Genomic DNA, 25,478 nt, shown 5'->3' on the forward strand with positions numbered 1-25,478 from the left:
CCTTCCCCCAGAATGATTTATTTTCATAAGTTAATGTTCTTCCAGTTGGGACTGTTCACATTAAAATCATATGGATGTTGAAGATACAGAAATTAGGCAGTACTCACAGTACATTGAATCTGTGATTTAAAAAGAAGTGAAATGTATGGTTCAGATATACTACATCTGTATAACAGATTTCCCATAGTAAAACAACAAATTAGGGTCTGTGTGTGTAGTTTACATAGCATATTATCAGAATTAGCATGGATAAATCAAATGCACTGGTATCTAAATTTAAAATTTTTCCCCATTTCCTGGCCCTGGGGCTTGCTAGAGTCCCTAACAATACTAACTTATGTGATTTTTTCCCTGTTAGACTACCTCATGAAGTTTTTTGACTTCAAAGTGATTAAATATCAGGGAAGAAAAGGAGCTTTAATTCACCAACTAGGTAGATAATCCTCAAATGATTCATACTGGCAGCAGAGGAACAAGGCTTAACATGTTCTCTCAGATTTTTGCTGGGCATTTCATGACCCAGAAATGGAACAGCCTGAAACCAGGCAACCTAAAAAACCTACCCCCTCAGGACACAGACTTCATTTAATAGCAGTAACCACACCCACAAGGATAAAACACATTTTTTACCTTTCATACCCATGCAAGGTACATCTTTTACATTGGTAATCTTTGTGAAGTCATTTCAAGTTTTGATCTCTTTCATATAGTACCTAAGTAAAGTGAGCACTGGCCGTATAACAGCTTCTCAGTGAAATGAATTGGTGGCAAAGAATAAATATAAGATCTAAGAACCTTAATTAACTTTACCTTGCTTTCTGCCTTTGTCACTTGGCAATTCGTGCATTTTACTTCTCTGTGTGACTCACTCAATTTAAATGGATGAATTAATTATCATTTCAGTAAACTTTGCTTTAGTACCTAGAATGTACTAGGAATAGAAAGGTGGTGGCATCCCTGCCCTTCAAGAGCTCATGGACTGTTGTGTTAGCTGAGGATGTAACTGTTAACAGGCTGTCTGTTGAAAGTTAGTAGTGGTCTTTGCACATTTATTTAAAAAATACACATACAGTAAAATGAGTCCAGCACACGTTTTACTGGAAGTTTCCCTTGAGATTGGCGTTTGGAAATCTTTGAAATGCCTTTTTAGAGTAAGCTGCAATCCAAATAGTAGCTGATTTGCATACTAGAACACTGGTGTGGATAAATGTTAATCCTAACTGGTATGTGACTAGACAGATTATCCTGATAATTAAGCTTCTTTGAGATCAGTTAGCACTTGGTATGACTATGAACTTTTGTTGGGTTTGGGGGTTTGGTTTTCAGAGTTAGTTATTGTTAATAATGGATAATGGTTAACCAATCCTTGATATTAATGTAGGTATAATAGTCTGCAAATATTTTGGTAGGTTTAGATTTGGGAAGTTCTCAGTCTTAACTCTGGAAACCAAAGTGAAATATATGTGGTACAGTGGTAAGTGCTGCCCCAAGTGCTGCAGTAGCCAAAGGAGAGAAATAACTTCATAGGAGGAGGTTGTCAAATTTCCTAGAACTAGTGGCATCCGAATCAAGCCTTAAGTTGAGAATCTCCAGCCGAGAACAGCAGGATATTGTAACCAAATGGCATAGCCTCTGCAGAGGTGTTGGTGGCGTCTGGAAGGAACAGGTGAAAACCACAGGAGTCTGGGGCTAGGGCAAGGAGAGTATATATAATGTGAGGGCTGGACAGATAGGCAGGAGGAGCCGAGTGGTGAAGGTAAAGACATTTAGCTTGTAGCCTGCTGTAGGATTTCAAGACTGTGATAAGAGTTTGGATTTTTGTCTTGTAACATGCTGATGGAAGCTCAGAGGGTAGACTGTCAAGACAAAACAGAGAGACTGATTAGAGAATTGTAGAAGCTTAAGAGGTAGAGGGACTGAGTTGTGGCAGTTAGTATGGAGCGAAAAACATGGGATTTCTGCCTTCTGAGAGAGAGCATTGACATGACCCGATGAGAGGAGAGGAAGATACTGCAGCTTCTGGCTTTCTGGCTTGGCTACTAGAGCTGTTGGGAGAATTACCAGAGCCAAGCAGCTTTTAGTGGGACACAGGTCAATTTGAAGTGTGAAGTTTGTGATGTCCTTTCCCAGTGGATATGTTGGATGAGGTTTCTAGCACAGAATGAGTTAAAGCCATGGCTGACTCATTATGAGGTAGTAAGAAAATATTAATAATTTCTTGTTACAAGCATCGATTTTTTTTATTTTTGATAAAAGTAAACCAATAAATGAATGTAAACTCAGCTTTGACAGAGTAAGATTTCTTTTAAAGTAATTTCTTTAGTATAGTTATTAAGAATTTATGGTAGGCAAGTAGAAAACAGTGTTGGTTTTTTTGTTTCCATTTTACTCATAATTCTTCCTTGGATCTTTCTAGCCTCATATCTCACACATGATGTTCCAACACAATCCACTTACTGGTGTTTTTGGACAGTATTCCTTCAACTTGAAATACTTTTTCCTCTGTTTCAATTTGAGAATCAGAGTTTTTAACCTGTTCTTCAAAGTCCAGCTGAAGAGCCAACCAGGATGGCCTTTCCAGGTAGCTGTAAAGGTGCATGTGTCTGTGTGTGTGTGTGTGTGTGTGTGTGTGTGTGTGTGGCGGGGGGGGTGCAGTTTCTTGTAAATACTGTTAAGAATAAATGCAGCTGTAAGTTTGGGCATAAAATTGTGGGATTTTATTTCTTAGAAAGCATTAAAATTTTAAGTCCAAGCCATGTAAGTGATACATCTGGACAGGAAATTTGCTATAATCTTCTCTTTTCATTCAAAATAAGTTGAGGTGGTGAAGTTTGGGTAGGAAAAATATTTTGAGGCTTTAGTTTTGATCCTTTGTAAGTTCTTCTCTGATCTAGACCTACCAGCATTCCCGTGTACATGTGAGTGTGGGGCCTTCCTCTTGCTCCAGGTAGGCAGTGTTTCCTGTGCAGATCACGGGGCCTACCCAGCTCTGCCGTTCCACTCCCTTTGTGTTCAAGTCTAGCCAGATTGACAGATACCCTGGCAAAGGCCCCATGTCTGCAGTGGCCCCATGGCTGTCAGCCTGGCTGAACTGCCTTCACGCATCAGTCCAGGTCACACCAGTATTTCTTCAGCAGTAATTGCACTGCTCTACTTAGGTAAGGGTAGAAACCATCTCTCACAGTATTAAGAGCACACAGTGCCAGAAATTGGGCACATTGTTCTACATGACCATAGAGGTCCATTTTTGTTTTCTGAGTGTTTCCAGTTTTTGAACTCAAAACAAAATAAGCTCTTTGATACAGGTGTTGTTTTTTTTTTTTTAAATACCAATTCACTCAACTGTATTAAAAGCAGTTTTCTATTAAGGCTTTCCCTGTGATAAGTATAGTTAGAAGTGACAATTTGGTGTCATCTATGGTCATAAATAAAATACCATAATGCTTTGGCCATTTATTCTTTTTTCATCAGGTCTGCATCTTAAAAGCCAATATGAAACAACTTGTGAGTCTCACAAAATACTGTCTTTGAGCAGTATATAGCAGGCCCCAATGAGATGGCAGAAAAATGTATGCTTGATAGGAAAAACATGAAAAACTTTATTTTTAAGCATGTTCGATCGATTTTAGGGAGTTATAAATGAGTATGTCTTCATGGTCCTTTCTCATATTCATCCATATAGTTGCATAATAAGATTGCATTAGAATTTATAAGCATCTTTCTTCATGGAACAGGTTAGATAGCCCATGAATTAGTTGGAGGTGTTACAAGTTAGGGAAACAGCTTATTTTAATACCTTCCTAACTTACCCACATGGGGCTGTTGATTTAGTTTTGGGGATGACAGACTACTGCCCACAAGTTTTATTGGAACACAGGTACGCACATGCACTTCCATATTGTTACCACTGTATTCATGCTGGGGTTTTACAGAAAAAAATTGCCTACTCGTAGATATTCACAAAGAGCAGAATAGGCCTATGCATTGCATTCAGTGGACCAGAAAGGAAGTGGCGTCGATTTTCTCTACCGTCCAGTCTCCCAGCAGGATATTCTCTCTGGGATGGATGCCACTGATACCAGATTGGCTGTCAAAGACTCAGTCTGTTCTCAGAACGTCATCAACAGGAAGGACATGCCAGCTGTTGTCTGTCCCACCTCATCACCAAGGCTCCCTCTTCCTACAGTGGGTGGGGTGTTCTGATCTGTTGTCCCATCTGAGTTGTGCTCCTCAAAACACACACACCACACACACAACTCGCCTAAGTTTCTACTGCAGAGTCTGCTCTTCTCTGATCCACCTGCCCCTCCCACCCCCTTGGATCGACAGGAGAAGTGGGGCTTCCCTCTCATCAGTTGCTTTTTCCTAACACACAGAAACGGGTGTCATCGTTTGTGCAGGCTTACTATCAGTCCAGTCTTAGGGAAGAACAGAACCTTCTAAACCAAAACATATTTGCACAGTATTTATATTTCTAAGGTAAAAGTTATGACAGTATTTCTTAGTGAATTCTCCTTGGCTGTCCAACTTATCAAAATAGCTTTACAGAATGAATTATGGTCATTATACATAATAGGGTCAATTTCTTTGTTTAAAACAAAAACAAACACAACTTGCATAAATCTGGGAGCTTGAAGGGCTACAGTGCTTTGTGATTGGGAACTTGGATTTGTGGATGTCACCATTCCCAGATTTCAATACCAAAGGCCCCCTGCCCACCATTTTTACCTCGTTTTCCTTAGTTTTGGGGGGCAAGACAAGGGAACCTCAGAAGATTGCTCTCTTGATGCCATCCTTCCTAGAGTCTTCAACTATACAAACATTTCTCTGATTGTAACAGTACAACATACTCATTGGAGATATTTGTAAACAGAGGAATAGAAGAGGAAAACATTTCATAATCTCAACACCCAAAGACTAATCTAGGCTCCAGACATATATATCCAGCTGCCTAGCAGCTAATTTCTCAACACTTAAGCACCTAAAAGCTGTGTTTAACATATCCCCAACAGAACCCCCTGGTTCCCTCATTTCCCCGCTACATCCCATCCTACACAAATGAATGACAACTGAATAGGAAATCTGAAAACAGAGGGTTCTTTCCAGTCTTTTAATGAAAGCATAAAATGCTGTTTTTAGCAATTTTAGCAATAATTTGTAGTGTTTCTCATTGGTATGTTTATAAACCAATATGTTTATAAACCAATAAAATATGTCTATTTTTTTTTAGAGTAATGTTAATATGTATTTACTCAAAGGCTTCCACGTCAGAGCAAGTTCACCTTAATAGGTAGATTAATCCACATCCTCCATTATGAAGTAGAGCTCATTACTGTGTATCCATGATAGCAAGCATTGAGACTGAAGAGTAGACTTGTATTTCCTGTCAACATCCTTTGATTTATTCCCCCATTACGAGGAAGACACATGAACCAGACACAGGAAGATATGGGGGGAGTGATGGCTGGATACACACATGGCCGTTTTTCAAGAAGAACCAGCACTTCAGTTAATCCTCCAAGAAGCGCTAATTATATGTATCAACACACCTGGAAAGTTTTCCTAATCTTGTATGCTAGCTCATGCGATGGTATTGGGTTGGCCAGAAAGTTCGGAGCCAACCCAATGTTTTCACAGAGTCAAATGATTCAGTCTCATAAAGTATCAAAAATCCAGTATTGAAATATTCTGATTGTTTCATTTTGTTTTTTGCAAAAATATTCCTAGGTATTCCTTGATCCTCATGACAGTGGGTTACATTGTACACAGAAATCTCCAAGTATCTCCTAAAGTGGTAATGAGAAAATTTCTTAAAATATGTATGATTTAGCTGTTTTAACCAAAGATTTAGCTTTATTAACCAAATACCTAAAATGTTACCTATTACTAGTTAGGACTAAAAGTGATTGTATGTGGGGGAATTCCCTGGCGGTCCAGTGGTTAGGACTCAGCACTTTTACTGTTGTGACCTGGGTTCAGTCCCTGGTTGGGGAACTAAGATCCCGCAAGCTGCACAGCAAGGCCAAAAAAAAAGGTGATTGCATGTGCACTGCAACATGTTCATGTGAAATTTCTCTCCCTGAACACTGAATCCAGTGAAACTAGCTGGAACACTTTTCCATGCATTACCTCTTCATTTCTTTCTCCCATTATAACAGACTGGTATGCTTCCTGAGGGAAGTCCATGCCTTTGAAGTTTAAAACGTTCTTCCTCAGCATGAAGTTCTCATCTTAGAATTTTTACAGCTGGATGGGCTTCAATTTTTTTTTTTTTTTTTTTGCGTTACGCGGGCCTCTACTGTTGTGGCCTCTCCCGTTGCGGAGCATAAGCTCCGGACGCGCAGGCTCAGCCGCCATGGCTCACGGGCCGGGGCACGAACCTCCGTCCCCTGCATCGGCAGGCAGACTCTCAACCATGCGCCACCAGGGAAGCCCACGGGCTTCGATTTTAGCATTATTTAGACCTGGAAAGAATGCCAGAGCAACGTATCCTGTATGGTTCAGAAAGCTGTTGCTTCAAGTGGAGAGGCATCTTTTTAATACATCTGTCCAAAAGAAATTGTATTTCATTTCAAAGTGATACAAATACAGAAGCATTTCTAGCTGCCTTGACTGAAATGCACCAATGAAAGACATTATGAGATAAATACCGAGTACCCCACAAACACTGCCCTAAGAATACAAGGTCACTATCTCTGGAGTGAAAGTTTGTCCTCTTACAGAAGTGGAATTATTTCTCCTGGTCTTAGGAGTGACTGCTTGCTGGATGCTGCTTGGGTTCATGGTGTGCCAGCCAGCCAAATAGCATGTGCTAGAGAGCAGTGCCCAGTGAACTCTGGAAACCTCACTGCTGGGGAGACCATGTTTGGTTTCCTTAGGGTTATGGGGTAGGGCCAGGATATAACCCGTGCAGCTGCAGGAAGAGGGAATACCTGCTCTTAATTTTCTCCTGTCTCTAAACATATCCCAAACTCTTTCAAATTGGGTTTAAAAACACTACAGAAAATTCCTTGATAACAAGAAAAAAGGACAAGAGGGGCAAAGTGCTCACACAGGGCTAGTTCCTTCTGGTCTTTATTGTTTCCTGAGGTTGAGCTTGGCTGCCTGTTCACACTCTCCTGGCACTTCTCCGCTTTTCAGTGTGGCTTCAGCCTGTCAACTCTGCTAAAGCTGCTTTAATGTTCTCACATTCTTGCCCTTCTCATCTCAGCCATATTTAATAGTGTTGACCTGCTTTGCCTCTGCAAAATTCTGCCATGAGCTCTGGCAGCCACTGGTCTCATGGTGCCTTATGTTTCTGCCCAGCACCCTCACTTCTCCCAGATCCCTTGCTTTGGTCTTGGGCTCATTTGTGGATGTAACAACGACTGTCATTTATGGCATGTTTTTAGTGCCAGCGACTGTTCTAAGTAACTTAAAATACAGGTCATTTTATCCTTAGACAACAGCTTAAATTATTCTGATCCCTATTTTACAGATAGGGTAACTGAGGCATAGTCACTGATTCATTTATTTTATGCACAAAGGAGGAAAAGATAATTGTAAGATCTTTCTAGCTATAAAGGTCTTTATCTTCTAAAACTGTAATTAATTTGAATTAGAAATCCAAATGCAAATACTGAAATTAATTTGAATTCTTTTTTGTCATAATTATTATGAAAGGCCTTTAGAATTTATATTTATAGGATGTACATATTTAACTTACCAGGTCCAGGTATCTCAAAAAGGACTTGTACAAATAAAAGTTTAATCACAGCCTAACACAGAAGATTACATTATAGTGTTCTTCTCTCTCCAACTTTATTCCTAAAATTTATTGATCTTCAGTGTCCAGAGTTCTTTTTGTTACTTAAATTGCTAATTGAAGACTTAACATCCCCAAAGACTCAGGTGAGATTTCATTAGCTAGAACTGAATCAGAAAGAACAAGGTTTAAAGACTTGATTAGGAAATGAAACAGGTTTTCAAAGTTGGGACATTCTACACACGTGCTCCTACTGCCTCCTGTACCTCATCCCAATCACATCCCTTTCTCTTAAAGCCAAGCTCAAAAGCCATGTCCGAGAATCCTCTGATTTAGCCTCGTCGTCCTTGGGACTGCTGTCTCCTGATTATATAGCCTTCAGTTTGCCATTTGCACCTGACGGATTGCATCATAAAATGTTCTCTCATTATTTCGTTGTTTTACCTCCCCAAACAGCTTACACAAGCATGAGTTTTGGGGGTTGGGTACTGTGTCCTGTTTCTTTGGTAAACCCCCTCAGATGTCTTGTGGAGTGCTTGCAACCTCTCGCTTAATATATACAGGAGAAGATATATACTGGGGTAGGTAACTTCACTGAATTCTCAGAGTAAGAGTTAATGGACATTCGATTTTAACTCCTTTACTGCAAAGCTGGGTAGTTTCAAGTGAATGGCCCTGCCCGATTCCAACAGTTAGAGAAAGGAACCTGTTTTCTTATGACTACTGAATGAAGGTCCCTTGGCTTGAAAAATTCCTGTTAATGAAAGAAAAAGGTGAATGGTATAATTCAATAGACTTTAAATTCTATAGCCCTACACTCTTCAGTTTGGTGCCTATCAATCAAACCAGTCACTTGGCAAAGTGGAACTGGGAAGGAATAGTGTTTCATGCAAGGCTGGTGATTTTTTTTTAATAAGTATATTCTTTTAAAAAAGAAAAATTTATTTATTTATTTTTGGGTGTGTTGGGTCTTCGTTTCTGTGAGAGGGCTTTCTGTAGTTGCGGTGAGCCGGGACCACTCTTCATCGCGGTGCGCAGGCCTCTGACTGTTGTGGCCTCTCCTGTTGTGGAGCACAGGCTCCGGACGCGCAGGCTCAGCAGCCATGGCTCATGGGCCCAGCCGCTCCGCGGCATGTGGGATCTTCCCAGACCAGGGCTCGAACCCGTGTCCCCTGCGTTGGCAGGCGGACTCTCAACCACTGCGCCACCAGGGAAGCCCAAGGTTGGTGATTTTATAAAGCAGTGTGGATGAGCCAGGAAATAGGACATTCATACTGGTATAATTTCCAGATTGGCCCCCAGCTCCAGGAATCAAGGAAGACAATTTTGATACAAAGATCTTACATGCTTATAGTCCCCATTAGATCCGTTATTTGCTGGAAAAATACGTGTCTTCTCAAAAATCGATGCATATGACTGCTCTTTTCTTGATTCTTCTGGGAATAACCATCTCTTTAGAGACGAAAACAACCTTACTGTGAAGCCCCATGCACTCTTAAACAAAAATTTTCTTATTTCAAAAACTCTTATATGAAACAGAAGCCAGTCTTTTAGGCTTGAAAACTTTAGGAGCCTATGAGATTTTGTTTTTGTCTTTTGTAAATGGCTAAAGCCAGTTAGCCCTTGGGAGGTTTGGGCTTAGTATGGTATGGTACCTCTAGGAAAGTGCAGAGAGTTGCTTACCAGATGTTAATTACTGAACACAGGCCTGCTCAAAAAATAGCTGAAAACCACATTTAGCTGCTGATGGAATGTATCAGTGAGAGAGAAGAAAGGAGGAACACAATTTGTACGAATACATAAAAAAATGAAGGTTGGAGTGTACTTTCAGATCTTCATATGTGGCCCAAATATATTCATTCCACTTGCTTTTCTATTTTCAAGTTCTTTATTTGGAACTGGCCGTGCCCTCACAGTTCTGTAACAGGTGTTTGTAATGTTAGTAGCCTCAGTGTGTTCCAGAGCAGTGCCTTTCAAAGTCTTGACTGCAGTCCACAGTGAGAAATAACACTTTGCACAACCATCTAAGCTATGAAATGCATATCTGATATATTCCATTTAAAAATGCTGGTTATGACATCAAATTAATTGCACATCCCATTAATTGGATGCTGTTTCTTCTTTTGTTGGGACCATTACAGTTTCAATTTCTTTTCTAAAAACTGGAGCACGTAGGGCTTCCCTGGTGGTGCAGTGGTTAAGAATCCATCTGCCAATGCAGGGGACACGGGTTCGAGCCCTGGTCTGGGGAGATCCCACATGCCACGGAGCAACTACGCCTGTGCGCCACAACTACCAAGCCTGCACTCCGGAGCCTGTGAGCCACAACTACTGAAGCCCACGCACCTAGAGCCAGTGCTCCACAACAAGAGAAGTCACCACAATAAGAAGCCCGCGTACCACAACGAAGAGTAGCCCCCGCTCACTGCAACTAGAGAGAGCCCGTGCGCAGCAATGAAGACCCAACACAGCCCAAAATGAATAAACTAAAAAAAAAAAAAAAAAAATTAAAAGAAATTAAAAATAAGTAAAATAAAAACTGGAGCACATCTAAAATGCTCATCAGCCCTGCCATGGGCTCTTTGACAAGTACTTAAAGGTCTTTTCTGTCTGGCTTCCTCACGTCTATCTTCTGGGGCCCAGACCTTTCATAATAAAGGATGAAGAGGAGATAGTTGTAAAAAAGTTGTGTTAAATGGTGATAACCCAGCTTCAGCTTATAGGAAGTAACTGATGTAGGACTTCTGTTCTTTCTGAAAACATAGCTTGGCTGAGTTGCCACAATTTGAAGGTTATAGACTATTATTAACTTACTGAAGTGGAACATGGCAAGTGCAAACATGTTTTCTTTCACGTGTTGAAAAAATACAAAAGTTTACTTAAACCACGTATTTATTAAAAGCAGAATACAAAGTACTTTGGAATTCAAAATACTGCAGTGTTTATCCTTTAACAGATTTAATTCTTAAAAAAAGTCAGTCATTTCAAGGGAGGTAATACAAATTTTCGGTAAGAATCCCAACCTGGTTGCAACTGAGTTTATTCAAGCTCTGCGGCCTCCATGTGCTCCTCCAAGGTCCCCACCATCAACAGCTCAAACCGATTGCCTCCCTCATGCCAACTCCTAGCGTTCAAGGTGGTCCCCACTCTCTTCTCTGACCAGGGGGTACCTCGTTTCTTTTGCCTTCTTTTTTTTGATTTACCCTTTGGTAGGACTAGTTCAGCAGGGGCACATGACCTAGTGGCACTGAACATATGCTCATAGAGTTGCTGGGCCTCAGGACACACGTGCAGGAGGCTCTCCACTGAGGCTGACGTCAGCAGTTGTCGGCAGAGCCCGTGCACCAGGCTCCCGCTGTACAGTCTGCTCAGGGGAGAGAAGAGGGTGTCATTACAGCAGAGGTTCCTGCACTGGGACAACTCACTAATGTGGCTTCAACAGACCCATCAAACACTGTGAGCGCTGCTTCTATAAAATCATTATTAAAGTTACTCAAGAATAATCTGTTTCTTGAAAGAAGGAACTGAATTGTTACAGAGATTACATCTTGGCTAATGATACTTAGAACTTTTTATCAACAAACTAAATGATGGATGCTTGCTGGTTCTCCAACTAGCCCAAAGCTGAGCAGGCCTCTTAACACTTCAAAGACAAGGAGTTAAAAATGCCTCTGATAGGACAAACGGGCAGTCTGTTGAAATATGAGAACATTTAATCGTATCATTTGCGAGGTCATTCATTCACTTGGATTAAAAACCAACTCCACAAATATAAGCTGGAATGAACTGGAAGCCACAGATTTAACATATTAACTTACTGCCAGGGTTGACTGATGGAGAACCATCATTTACTCAGTGTAAAATCATCATTTAAAGAGCCTTGGTGATGCTGAGATGCAGGAACAACTCTCCTGCTGAAATCATTATTGAGGGAACTGTTTCCGCTGTCTTGTTTTATAGGGATCCGTGGTCACTAGAGAGGATCCAGTCAAGGATGAACAAAATTAGTAAAGGAAAGGAATAAGGAATCCATAGGTCAAACGCCAATCAATCTTATTTGGTAGAGAGGTCTAGGGTGTGGGAATGTAATAGGGGCCGGGCATGCTCAATGGGCCGGGCCGGCAGGTTTGCGTGGCCACCCCAGGTTGCAGCACCGGTGCAGCACCGGTTCAGCACCGGTTCAGCACCGGTTCAGCCCGCGGACGCCACGCCGCCCTGTGGCTGCGGCTCGTTCCTGGGAACTTGCGTGTGGAGGTGGCTCCCAAGGAGCCGGCGGGGGGCCTCGGGGCAGCTGAGGCCCTCGTGCTGCTGAGTGTCCAGCTGGCAGGCCCGGTGGGCCGACGTGTGTGGGGGGTGCGCCACGCTCAGTACAGGGGGCGGGGTGGGCACGCAGCCCTTAGCCAGGACTGGCAGCCGGGACAGCGGTCCCCCTCCAGCAGCAGTCAGCTCGCAGCCGTGCTGGGACAGCGAATGCAGTGAGAGGCGGATCACAGCCTTCTCCCTGGCTCCTAGGCCCGCTGGCCTTGGGGCCGGTGGGTGAGCTGGGGGAACTGGGGTCCAGTTTGAGGGCCGGCGGGGTCCTGGGCGCCTGGCTCCCTCAGTGATGCTGGCTGGGCAAGGTCTCAGGGGCCAGGCCCTGAGGGCGCTGCCAGCTGAGATCTGCCTCTCCCGTTTGGCCTGGGCACTGGCAGGAGGACCCAGACTGGGTGCCAGACAAACGAACGCTCCGGGGCAGGGTAACCAGCCCCCACAGGGACCCCTCCTCTTAGCCAGGGCCCGGACCTAGGAGGGCGAAAGTCAGTCCTTGGGACTTTGAACAGGTAAAATGAAGGGTAATGATGTCACTTCGCTTCTGGGATTTAAGTGTTAAAAGCCACAAGGAGGCATGGAGACAGAATTAAATGCCTCCCTTTCCCTTTCTCTTTAGAACAGAGGATAACATTTGTTTTGTTAGAGGTTTATAGGAACATGGTGACCTGACCTCAAGAACAAAGGATCTGACACCAGGAAGTCTGCAACAACTAACCATGTGCCTCCTTCACCTTTCCTATAAAAGGGCTTTGCTGAAAGCCCTCAGGGAGTTGGGGTTTTTAAGGCATGACCCACCCATCTCCTTCCTGGGCCCTGCAATAAACCTTTCTCTGCTCCAAACTCCAATGTTTTGGTACTGTTTGGCCTCACTGTGCGTCAGACACACAGACTTGAGTTCAGTAACATTAACAACACTATGCACTGCTAGGAAGCTTTCAACTTGAAATATTTCAAGTCAAACCAGCATATATGATAGGTCTCCGTATAGCACTCATTAATTCAACAAGTATTTGAGTATTTAATGCTAGGCACTGGGGCTACAACAGTAAACAAAACAGGCAAGTCCCAGCACACACCCAGAGCTTATCTTCAAGTGGAGAGACAAAGCACATATGTAATCTCAACTCCATTTTCTAACCATCTCCCTTTTATCTTCCTCACTCACTCCCTTGAATAATATTTCAGTAGGATGATCAGAAAAAGCCTTTATAACATGATATTTGAATAAAGATCTGAAAGAAATGAGGGAAAGAGCTATACTCTACCAACAACTGCCTCTTATTTTTATTTTAATGAACCGATTTTTTTAAATTTGGAAAACTTTAAAAAATCATGGAAACTTTCTTTGGAAATATGGAAGTAATTTAATATTTTAAAAATTTAACATTACAGCTCTTCAGCTCTAACAGTGATCCAAGACCAGTTATATACTAAGTTTGATTGTTTTAAAGAAAACTTCTTTGCGTTAAATGAAAACTGAAGTATTTACTTCTACATGCAGCCACCTGCACTAGTTTCCTGGGTGCTTACCGAGTTAGGTCTGGCTCTGGGAGAGGCGTGGACAGCAGTTGGTTGAGATACAGCCCCATCTGCAGGCAGCACTGCCACTGACAGAAGACATGAGCTGTGTCTAAGTCCAGCCTCAGGCCCGGTTGTGCCTTCACTCTCTGCAGCTCTTCATACAGCATCTCAGCACCACCGCCCTGCAGAGCTTCCTCATCTAGATAAAGACACGACCCAAGGGCAGTATTTCCAAAAACACTGTATCACCTTGTAATTTTATCCATATATAAAACTTCAAATTCCATAAAGAAAAAAGTGAATAACCAAAATGCTTTTCTTTTTTGGCTCTTCTCTATTTTCATGTCAATGTAAAAGCCTCTCAATGTATAAACTGAAATATTTATACCGAGATGCCCTTTTAATGACAACCTAACTTTATTCAACCCCAAATTCTTTATCTTTTTCCTTAAAATAGTATCTCTTCCTCTAATCTACTACCTGCCTTTAAACACGTCTGCATCTGAACTCTCCAAACCCTAAATGTGTCTCTATGAAAAATCCCCTTCTCTTTACTGTTCTATTTCACTACATTTCCTTAAAGAAACAGCCGTGTGTTCAAAACACGCTTTAACTTCTGTTTTATGGGAAGAGAATAAGTATGACTCATCGAGAATGAGGCAAATCAGCCACTTTCTCAGTGGTGGAGGACAAGCAGCAGCCACCCCAGGAAACCTGCCTGTTCCCGGCTCCACGTGCAGCCTGCCTTCTGGACCAACCTGGAAGGAAGGAAAAGGAGGCCCACCTTTTACCAATGAGCGAGCAGCAAGGCACTGAGCCTGCCTGGGTGTGGGGTCCACATTCCTAAAAGAAAAGAAACAGACCCTTGACATGCCCCTTCTGTTGGACTCAGGTAAAAACTTAATAGACTGGTGCTTTGAGAATTTTCTTAAACTATATTTATGTTCAATGAGAGGAAACATCCTAAACTTGTGTCCTAACCAGCAGTGGGCCAGAACTTAACTTGCTGTGCAACAGTGCCTTCTGACAGCTGCTCTCCCACTTTGGGGTGTCCTGGAGTCTGTGCTGGCTCATCCTTTCATGACCTTATTTTAAACAGTAAATGCCAGAGTAGTGCTGTCCAGAACTTTCTGCAGTGATGGGAATGTTCTACATCTGTGCTGTCCAGTACAGCAGCCTCTAGCCACCTGTGGCTGCTGGGCACTTAGAATGTGGCAAGTGCATTAAGAAGCTGAATTTTAAATTTTAAATAGCCACCTGTGGCTAGTAGCTATCACGTTAGTACTGTTCTAGAGTGTGACAACTATTATACATGTTTGGATAAAGCATTCATAATTTTGTAAAGAAAATAATCCCATTACAGGATTGAAGTGCTCCAATGCATCATTTATTTCACCTGATGTTTAAATAAAGCTGAAACTGCCTCAAAGTGTATTTCTCTAATAGAAAGAGAAGTTACCAGTTCTACCATCACAACTCATATACTAATTGAAACTTACAGTGGGGAAAAAAGAAAGTAAAAAAATAAACAACACAAAACAGCACAAGCATGAATGTTTACAGTAATTGTAGGTATCCTTAAGTTTCACCAATGGGCAATTTTACTTAAGTCTCCAGGGGAGATGCTGCTGCTGCACTGAAGAGAAGGACAGGGAACACGGAGCACAAAATGTACATCACGGTCACGCTTTACAGACTGAGCGTCAGGTGCCACAGGACAGGTGGGTGAGGCAGCATCAGTGCATCTTCACTGCTGTGCCCTTGAGGTCAAGCCCTCCAGCACTGACCTGGTACACGGAGCACTCAGAAAGATCTACAAGGAATGAGTGACGTTTTGGTGCCCCACTGCTAAGTTCTGATATAACTGATGGAAGTAAATAATCCGAGAATTTTTGTTTGTTTGTTTAAACGTTTGATTACATGCAAGTAACATACTCTTGGGACTTCCAGATACCTACCAGGGCTGTTGATCATGGCATGCAAGGGTCCCATCAGCATCCCCAGCAGTAAGGCCTGCAGATGATGCAGCTTTGCCTTGGCCTCCGTGTGCTGCACCCAGTAGCAGCTGACGGCGATGGGCAACTTCAACGCAGCAGGGATAGGGTCCAGGATGCTCTGTTTCACTTTCAGCGTTTCTAACAGAAGTATCTGGCGTCTAGCCAAGGAGAGCTGAAAATATACACCAAACATTCTGTAAGTTACTTTGGAGAATGTCTTTCTTCTTCATTCTCTAGGTCGGTTTCTTATCTTCCTATGGAAAAAAATCAGCCACACTCAAAATTAGAACCTCCATAAGGGGCGTAATAAATGTGGTGACTGGCTGGACGTGCTGTCTCTTCCCCACTGCACAGCCCTTGCTCACGTCAGTCCATCCCCCATGCAGGCTGTTGGGCATCTGCAGTGTGCATGTCACCTGGGAAGCTTGTTAAAACAATCCTCAGGCCCCACCCCTTAAACTGAGTCAGTAAATGAGGGGTGCCCAGGAAGCTGCATTTTAACTCTTCTGCTTTAAGAAACAAAGACCTATACTCAACCCTACCCTCACCTGCCAGTGACTGTTCAAGCCCCCGTCCTCTGTGACACCATCACCATCACCTCTGGAAGGCAGACTTTAACCGCATGCACCCTCTGCAGCATCCCATGCAGCCTTCTGCTTGTCTGGGTCCTGCCTCATGCACCAACCCAGCTGAATGTCTTATTGTCTGTTTTCTCCCACACGGGGTTTGTGCCAAGGTGGCCGCTTCTAGTGGCAGGTATATTCCAGCAAATAGGAATATTTAAGGGCTGTCTGCATTGTCCTTGTAATAACATACCACACCAACTTTCACTCCAGGCTTCAAATAAAAGGAAGTAAACAGCTATGAGGGCTTCGGGCTTCTGGTTGACATAATTTTGCCTTAATGAATCTTTTTTCCTTCTTTTTTTTTGTTGATTTTTATTCCAGTTTTTTAAAAAACTGAAGTATAGTTGATTTACTATGAATCTTAAGATTTAAGAACCGTAAGGGACCTTGCAGGTCACACACTTCTACAGATAAGGAAATTAGGACTATTAAAAGAGCATCTCTGGGCAACTTCACAATCAAACTCTAAGAGGAAAAAAAATAGTTTGTATTACTGGTGTCTGCACACACCCAGAAAAGATTTCCTTCTTAATTTTCTGGAAGGATGAGACAGTCTGGCACATTTCTTGGCACCTAACACCCAGTAAGTAAGTGTGTTGACAGCTGAATAACAGAGATGTTAACTTGAAGTAAAACACGTTGTAACTGACAAAATAGGTTCATCATCAATGTATGACAACTTTAATATAATGATTTATAGGTACTGGTTTTAATAATTTGATACTGCGATAAAAATTTAAAAATTAGAAATATGCAAAGTGGTTTACAGTACAATCAATCACCCCTATGGGAAGTAGCATTAACTACTTAAATTTAAATATATTCCTCATAATCTTAACTGATAGAAAGACCTATCATGCAAAGCTAAGAAAATACATGAATTCTTTTCTGACATATGATGCTTAAATTATTGAATTCTCTAGCCAACTTACAACTTCTATGAACCAAGCAGAGTCTGGGCTTTGACTTCAGAGAGGTTCTGCCCTCACTAACTCTGCAGACTTGAGTGAGTTTCTGAGCTTTGCTACAGTCAGGTCTGATCATCTGTAAAATGGGCACTAGAATGAGTTACACAGATGTTTCATGGAACCCACTAGTCCTTGTTCCCTTCCCCAAGGGGGACTACTCTGCTCACAGCCCTTAAATCTAGTTAGGGTTCATCCCATGTGACAAGCCTGCAGAAGAAGCTGCCTCAGAGGCAGAGGCACCCGGAGAGAGGCTGGGCTTGGCACTGACTTACTCCCCAAGAAGGATCCCTTCCATCTCTCCTTACGGTTAGCCTCTCACAAGTTAACTTGAATGGTGCTCTGTCCACTGCAAGTGACACAGCCAAAATGGAAACTCTACCCTACCTGGTTACTGTGGGAAATAAATGAGAGATTGTATACATTTTCTATTACAAGAACTGGCACAGAGCAGATGAAGTATTACTGTCACATCACGTTAAGCATACAAAATGAAGATATTATCACAAAGTCTCCGTACTTGTACCTGCACACCTTTGGAATAATATTTGCACCTGATTCCCTTTAGAAATATCATGGGCTAATTAGAGCTAACAACATTGAGCTAAAATGCAGAACTGAGGGTGCCAAGGGAAAGCCAAATGATGTCACTGCACAGACACTGAACTAAAATCTCACCCCACTTTGAATACAAGTACGTGATGAGAACACTTGTCACCTCCACTGAGCCAGGAGTATAATCCACCTGCTGTACTCATTGACTCAATTGGATTTTCATGTGGGGGAAAAGTGTCCTCACCCCTATGTCACACCACACACACAAACAAATCAATTCTAGATAGATTTCAGATCTAGGTGTAAAAGGCAAAAATATTTTTCATGACCTTGGAGCAGGCAATAATTTCTTAAGTAGGTCACGAAAGTAACAGGCATAAATAAAATTTTAGATTAGAGTGTATTAAGAACTTTTGTTCAGCAAAACATACTTGACTGAAAAGACAACCCACAGTATGCTCCCACAATGTTATCTGACAAAGGACCTGTATATAGAAATAAACCAAAACACACGAAAATGGGCAAAAGGCTTTGAATAGAAACTTAACAGAATATGCAAATGGCCAGTGAACACATGCAAAGGTGTTCAAATAAGTCATCAGAGAAATGCAAACTAACACCCACCAAATTGGCTAAAATGATGGCAACCATAAGAACAGCTAAAATTGGGTGGAGTAGAAGGACGTGTTCTCACCCCCTCTTGTGAGAGCACCAGAATCACAACTAACTGCTGAACAATCATCGACAGGAAGACACTGGAACTCACCAAAAAAGATACCCCATGTCCAAAGACAAAGGAGAGGCCACAATGAGATGGTAGGAGGGGCAAAATCACAATAAAATCAAATCCCATAACTGCTGGGTGGGTGACTCACAGACTGGAGAACTCTTATACCACAGAAGTCCACCCACTGGAGTGAAGGTTCTGAGCCCCATGTCAGGCTTCCCAACCTGGGGGTCCGGCAACGGAAGAAGGAATTCCTAGAGAATCAGACTTTGAAGGCTAGTGGGATTTGATTGCAGGACTTTGACAGGACTGGGGGAAACAGAGACTCTACTCTTGGAGGGCACACACAAAGTAGTGTGCACATCGGGACCTAGGGGAAGGAGCAGTGACCCCATAGGAGACTAAATCAGACCTACCTGCTAGTGTTGGATGGTCTCCTGCAGAGGTGGGGGGTGGCTGTGTCTCACAGTGAGGACAAGGACACTGGCAGCAGAAGTTCTGGGAAGTACTCCTTGGCGTGAGCCCTCCCAGAGTCTGTCATTAGCCCCACCAAAGCGCCCGGGTAGGCTCCAGTGTTGGGTCACCTCCAGCCAAACAACCAACAGGGAGGGAACCCAGCCCCACCCATCAGCAGACAAGCGGATTAAAGTTTAACTGAGCTCTTCCCACCTGAGCAACAGCCAGCTCTACTCACCACCAGTCCCTCCCATCAGGAAACTTGCACAAGCCTCATAGATAGCCTAATCCACCAGAGGGCAGACAGCAGAAGCAAGAAGAACTACAATCCTGCAGCCTGTGGAACAAAAACCACATTCACAGAAAGATAGACAAGACGAAAAGGCAGAGGGCTATGTACCAGATGAAGGAACAAGATAAAACCCCAGAAAAACAACTAAATGAAGTGGAGATAGGCAACCTTTCAGAAAAGGAATTCAGAATGATAGTGAAGATGATCCAGGACCTCGGAAAAAGAATGGAGGCAAAGATTGAGAAGATGCAAGAAATGTTTAACAAAGACCTAGAAGAATTAAAGAACAAACAAACAGAGATGAACAATACAATAAGTGAAATGAAAAACACCCTAGAAGGAATCAATAACAGAATAACTGAGGCAGAAGAACAGATAAGTGACCTAGAAGACAGAATGGTGGAATTCACTGCTGCAGAACAGAATAAAGAAAGAAGAATGAAAAGAAATGAAGACAGCCCAAGAGACCTCTGGGACAACATTAAATGCAACAACATTCATATTATAGGGGTCCCAGAGGAGGAGAGAGAGAGAAAGGACCTGAGAAAATATTTGAAGAGATTATACTAGAAAACTTCCCTAACATGGGAAAGGAAATAGCCACCCAAGTCCAGGAAGTGCAGAGAGTCCAATACAGGATAAACCCAAGAAGAAGAATGCCAAGACACATAGTAATCAAATTGGCAAAAATTAAAGACAAAGAAAAATTATTGAAAGCAGCAAGGGAAAAATAACATACAAGGGAACTCCCATAAGGTTAACAGCTGATTTCTTGGCAGAAACTCTACAAGCCAGAAGGGAGTGGTACAATACACTTAAAGTGATGAAAGGGAAGAACCTACAACCAAGATTACTTTACCCGGCAAGGATCTCATTCAGATTCGATGGAGAAATCAAAAGCTTTACAAACAAGCAAAAGCTAAGAGAAATCAGCACCATCAAACCAGCTCTACAACAAATGCTAAAGGAACTTCTCTAAGTGGGAAACACAAGAGAAGAAAAGGACCTACAAAAACAAACCCAAAACAATTAAGAAAATGGTAATAGGAACATACATATCAATAATTACCTTCAATGTGAATGGATTAAATGCTCCAACCAAAAGACACAGGCTTGTTGAATGGATACAAAAGCAAGACCCATATATATGCTGTCTACAAGAGACCCACTTCAGACCTAGGGACACATATAGACTGAAAGTGAGGGGATGGAAAAAGATACTCCATGCAAATGGAAATCAAAAGAAAGCTTGAGGAGCAATACTCATATCAGATAAAATAGACTTTAAAATAAAGAATGTTACAAAAGACAAGGAAGGACTCTACATAGTGATCAAGGGATCAATCCAAGAAGAAAATACAACAATTATAAATATATACGCACCCAACACAGGAGCACCTCAATACATAAGGCAACTGCTAACAGCTATAAAACAGGAAATAGACAGTAACACAATAACAGTGGGGGACTTTAACACCTCTCTTACACCAATGGCCAGATCATCCAAACAGAAAATTAATAAGGAAACACAAACTTTAAATGACACAATAGACCACATAGATTTAATTGCTATTTATAGGACATTCCATCCAAAAACAGCAGATTACACTTTCTTCTCAAGTGCACACGGAACATTCTCCAGGATAGATCACATCTTGGGTCACAAATCAAGCCTCAGTAAATTTAAGAAAACTGAAATCATATAAAGCATCTTTTCTGACCACAACGGTATGAAATTAGAAATCAATTACTGGGAAAAAAACGTAAAAAACACAAACACATGGAGGCTAAACAATAACCAACTAAATAACCAAGAGATCACTGAAGAAATCAAAGAGGAAATCAAAATATACCTAGAGAAAAGTGACAATGAAAACACGAAGATCCAAAACCTACAGGATACGGCAAAAGCAGTTCTAAGAGGGAAGTTTATAGCTATACAAGCCTACCTCAAGAAACAAAAAAATCTCAAATAGACAATCTAACCTTACACCTAAAGGAACCTAGAGAAAGAAGAACAAACAAAACACAAAGTTAGCAGAAGCAAAGAAATCGTAAAGATCAGGGCAGAAATAAATGAAACAGAAACAAAGAAAACAATAGCAAAGATCAATAAAACTAAAAGCTGGTTCTTTGAGAAGATAAATAAAATTGATAAACCATTAACCAGACTCATCAAGAGGGAGATGACTCAAATCAATAAAATTAGAAAAGAAAAAGGAGAAGTTACAACAGACATGACAGAACTACAAAGCATCCTAAGAGACTACTACAAGCAACTCTATGCCAATAAAATGGACAACCTGGAAGAAATGGACAAATTTTTAGGAAGGTATAACCTTCCAAGACTGAACCAGGAAGAAACAGAAAATATGAATAGACCAATCACAAGTAATGAAATTGAAACTGTGATTAAAAATCTTCCAACAAACAGAAGGCCAGGACCAGATGGCTTCACAGGTGAATTCTGTCAAACATTTAGAGAAGAGATAACACCCATCCTTCTCAAACTCTTCCAAAAATTTGCAGAGGAAGGAACAGTCCCAAACTCATTCTATGAGGCCACCATCACGCTGATATCAAAACCAGACAAAGATACCACAAAAAAAGAAAATTACAGACCAATATCACTGATGAATATAGATTCAAAAATCCTCAAGAAAATAATAGGAAACAGAAACCAACAACACATTAAAAGGATCATACGCCATGATCAAGTGGGATTTATCCCAGGGATGCAAGGATTCTTCAATATATGCTAATCAATCAATGTGATACACCATATTAACGAATTGAAGAAAAAAACCATATGATCATCTCAGTAGATGCAAAAAAATCATTCAACAAAATTCAACACCCATTTATGATAAAAACTCTCCAGAGAGTGGGCATAGAGGGAACCTACCTCAACATAATAAAGGCCATATATGACAAACCCACAGCAAACATCATTCTCAGTGGTGAAAACCTGAAAGCATTTCGTCTAAGATCAGGAACAACACAAGGATGTCCACTCTCACCACTATTATTCAACATAGTTTTGGAAGTCCTAGCCACGGCAGTAAGAGAAGAAAAAGAAATAAAAGGAATATAAATTGGAAAAGAAGAAGTAAAACTGTCACTGTTTGCAGATGACATGATACTATACATAGAGAATCCTAAAGATGCCACCAAAAAACTACTAGAGCTAATCAATGAATTTGGTAAAGTTGCAGGACACAAAATTAATGCACAGACATCTCTTGCATTCCTATACACTAATGATGAAAAATCTGAGAGGGAAATTAAGGAAACACTCCTATTTACGAGTGCAACAAAAAGAATAAAATACCTAAGAATAAACCTACCTAGGGAAACAAAAGACCTGTATGCAGAAAACTATAAGACACTGATGAAAGAAATTAAAGATGATACAAACAGATGGAGAGATATACCATGTTCTTAGATTGGAAGAATCAATATTGTGAAAATGACTCTACTACCCAAAGCAATCTACAGATTCAATGCAATCCCTATCAAATTACCAATGGCATTTTTCACAGAACTAGAACAAAAAATCTTAAAAGTTGTATGGAGATATAAAAGACCCTGAATAGTCAAAGCAGTCTTGAGGGAAAAAAAAGGAGCTGGAGGAATCAGACTCCCTGACTTCAGACTATACTACAAAGCTACAGTTATCAAGACAATATGGTACTGAAATAGAAACAGAAATACAGATCAATGGAACAGAAAGCCCAGAGATAAACCCATGCACCTATGGTCAACTAATCTATGACAAAGGTGGCAAGGATATACAATGGAGAGAAGACAGTCTCTTCAATAAGTGGTGCTGGGAAAACTGGAAAGTTACATGTAAAAGAATGAAATTAGAACTCTTCTAACACCATACACAAAAATAAACTCAAAATGGATTAGAGACCTAAATGTAAGACCGAACTTTATAAAACTCTCAGAGGAAAACATAGGAAGAACACTCTTTGACATAAATCACAGCAAGATCTTTTTTGATCCACCTCCTAGAGTAATGGAAATAAAAACAAACAAATGGGACCTAATGAAACTTAAAAGTTTTTGCACAGCAAAGGAAACCATAAACAAGATGAAAAGACAACACTCACCTCAGAATGGAAGAAAATATTTGCAAACGAATCAACGGACAAAGGGTTAATCTCCAAAATGTATAAACAGCTCATGCAGCTCAATATTAAAAAAACAAACAACCCAATCCAAAAATGGGCAGAAGACCTAAATAGACATTTCTCCAAAGAAGACATACAGATGGCCAAGAAGCACATGAAAAGCTGGTCAACATCACTAAGTATTAGAGAAATGCAAATCAAAACTACTACGAGGAGGGGCTTCCGGGAAGATGGCGGAAGAGTAAGACGCGGAGATCACCTTCCTCCCCACAGATACACCAGAAATACATCTACATGTGGAACAACTCCTACAGAACACCTACTGAACGCTGGCAGAAGACCTCAGACCTCCCAAAAGGCAAGAAACTCCCCACATACTTGGGTAGGGCAAAAGAAAAACGAATAAACAGAGACAAAAGGATAGGGATGGGACCTGCACCAGTGGGAGAGAGCTGTGAAGGAGGAAAGATTTCCACACACTAGGAAGCCCCTTTGCGGGCGGAGACTGCGGGTGGTGGAGGGGGGTAGCTTCGGAGCCGCAGAGCACAGCAACAGGGGTGCGGAGGGTAAAGCGGAGAGATTCCCGCACAGAGGATCAGTGCCGACTGGCACTCACCAGCCCGAGAGGCTTGTCTGCTCCCCCGCCGGAGTGGGCAGGACTGGGAGCTGAGGCTCGGGCTTCGGTCGGCAGGGAGAGAACTGGGGTTGGCGGCGTGAACACAGCCTGCAGGGGGTTAGTGCGCCACAACTGACCGGGAGGGAGTCTGGGGAAAAGTCTGCACCTGCTGAAGAGGCAAGAGACTTTTTCTTCCCTCTCTGTTTCCTGGTGCGCGAGGAGAGGGGATTAAGAATGCTGCTTAAAGGAGATCCAGAGACGGGCGCAAGCCACGGCTAAAAGCGCGGACCCCAGAGACAGACATGAGACGTTAAGGCTGCTGCTGCCGCCACCAAGAAGCCTGTGTGCGAGCACAGGTCACTATGCACACCCCCCTTCCGGGGAGCCTGTGCTGCCTGCCACTGCCAGGGTCCTGTGATCCAGGGACAACTCCTGCAGGAGAACGCACGGCGCACCTCAGGCTGGTGCAACGTCATGCCGGCCTCTGCCGCCGCAGGCTCGCCCTGCACTCTGTGACCCTCCCTACACCCGGCCTGAGTGAGCCAGAGCCCCCGAATCAGTGGCTCCTTTAACCCCGTCCTGTATGAGCAAAGAACAGACACCCTCCGGGGACCTACACACACAGGCGGGGCCAAATCCAAAGCTGAGCCCCTGGGAGCTGTGAGAACAAAGAAGAGAAAGGGAAATCTCTCCCAGCAGCCTCAGAAGCAGCGGATTAAAGCTCCACAATCAACTTGATGTACCCTGCATCTGTGGAATACATGAATAGACAACGAATCATCCCAAATTAAGGAGGTGTACTTTGAGAGCAAAATCTATTATTTTTTCCCCTTCTCTTTTTGTGAGTGTGTATGTGTATGCTTCTGTGTGAGATATTGTCTGTATAGCTTTGCTTCCACCATTTGTCCGAGGGTTCTATCCATCCGTTGTTTTGTTTTGTTTTTTAATTTTTTCTTAATAATTACTTTATAATTTAATCACTTTATTTTACTTTATCTTCATTCTTTCTTTCCTTCCTTCCCTCCTTTAGACAACAAATCATTCCAAATTGAGGAGATGGACTTTGAGAGCAGGATTTATGATTTTTTTCCCCTTTTCCTCTTTTTGTGAGTGTGTATGTGTATGCTTCTGTGTGAGACTTTGTCTGTATAGCTTTGCTTCCACCATTTGTCCCAGGGTTCTATCCATCCGTTTTTTTGTTTTTTCTTTCCTCTTAATAATTATTTTTTTATTTTAATAACTTTATTATATCTTATCTTACTTTATTTTATTTTACTTTATCTTCTTTTTTTTCCATTCCTTCCCTCCTTCCTCCCTCCCTTTCTTTCTTCTTCTTCTGCTTCCTCCCCCCCTCCCCCCCTCCTTCTTCTTCTTCTACTACTAATTCTTTCATTCTACCTTTTCTCCCTTTTCTTCTAAGCCGTGTGGATGAAAGCCTCTTGGTGCTGCAGCCAGGAGTTAGTGCTGGGCCTCTGAGGTGGGAGAGCCAAGTTCAGGACACTGGTCCACAACAGACCTCCCAGCTGCAC

General features: G+C 42.0%; 1 protein-coding gene across 6 annotated transcripts in view; it reads right to left on the reverse strand.

Annotated features, from left to right (window-relative positions):
- Positions 1 to 8,548: 8,548 nt before the first annotated feature.
- Positions 8,549 to 25,478, reverse strand: part of ASTE1 (asteroid homolog 1) — a 31,725-nt gene continuing 14,795 nt past the window's right edge. For 2 of the 6 annotated variants that reach the window (XM_032629813.1, XM_032629814.1), the window contains exons 4-6: positions 15,535 to 15,745; positions 13,586 to 13,775; positions 10,528 to 11,108 (exon numbers count right to left, since the gene is read on the reverse strand). In XM_032629813.1, the coding sequence (XP_032485704.1) occupies positions 10,784 to 11,108; positions 13,586 to 13,775; positions 15,535 to 15,745 (726 nt within the window). In that variant the 3' untranslated portion in view covers positions 10,528 to 10,783. Of the gene's footprint in view, positions 8,564 to 10,526; positions 11,718 to 12,786; positions 12,792 to 13,440; positions 13,776 to 15,534; positions 15,746 to 25,478 lie in introns of those variants that run through there. The other 4 variants (XR_004349597.1, XR_004349596.1, XM_032629815.1 and 1 more) reach the window with 4 other exon arrangements.

This window comes from Phocoena sinus, chromosome 4 (assembly GCF_008692025.1).
Source record: "Phocoena sinus isolate mPhoSin1 chromosome 4, mPhoSin1.pri, whole genome shotgun sequence".
Classification (NCBI taxonomy): domain Eukaryota; kingdom Metazoa; phylum Chordata; class Mammalia; order Artiodactyla; family Phocoenidae; genus Phocoena; species Phocoena sinus.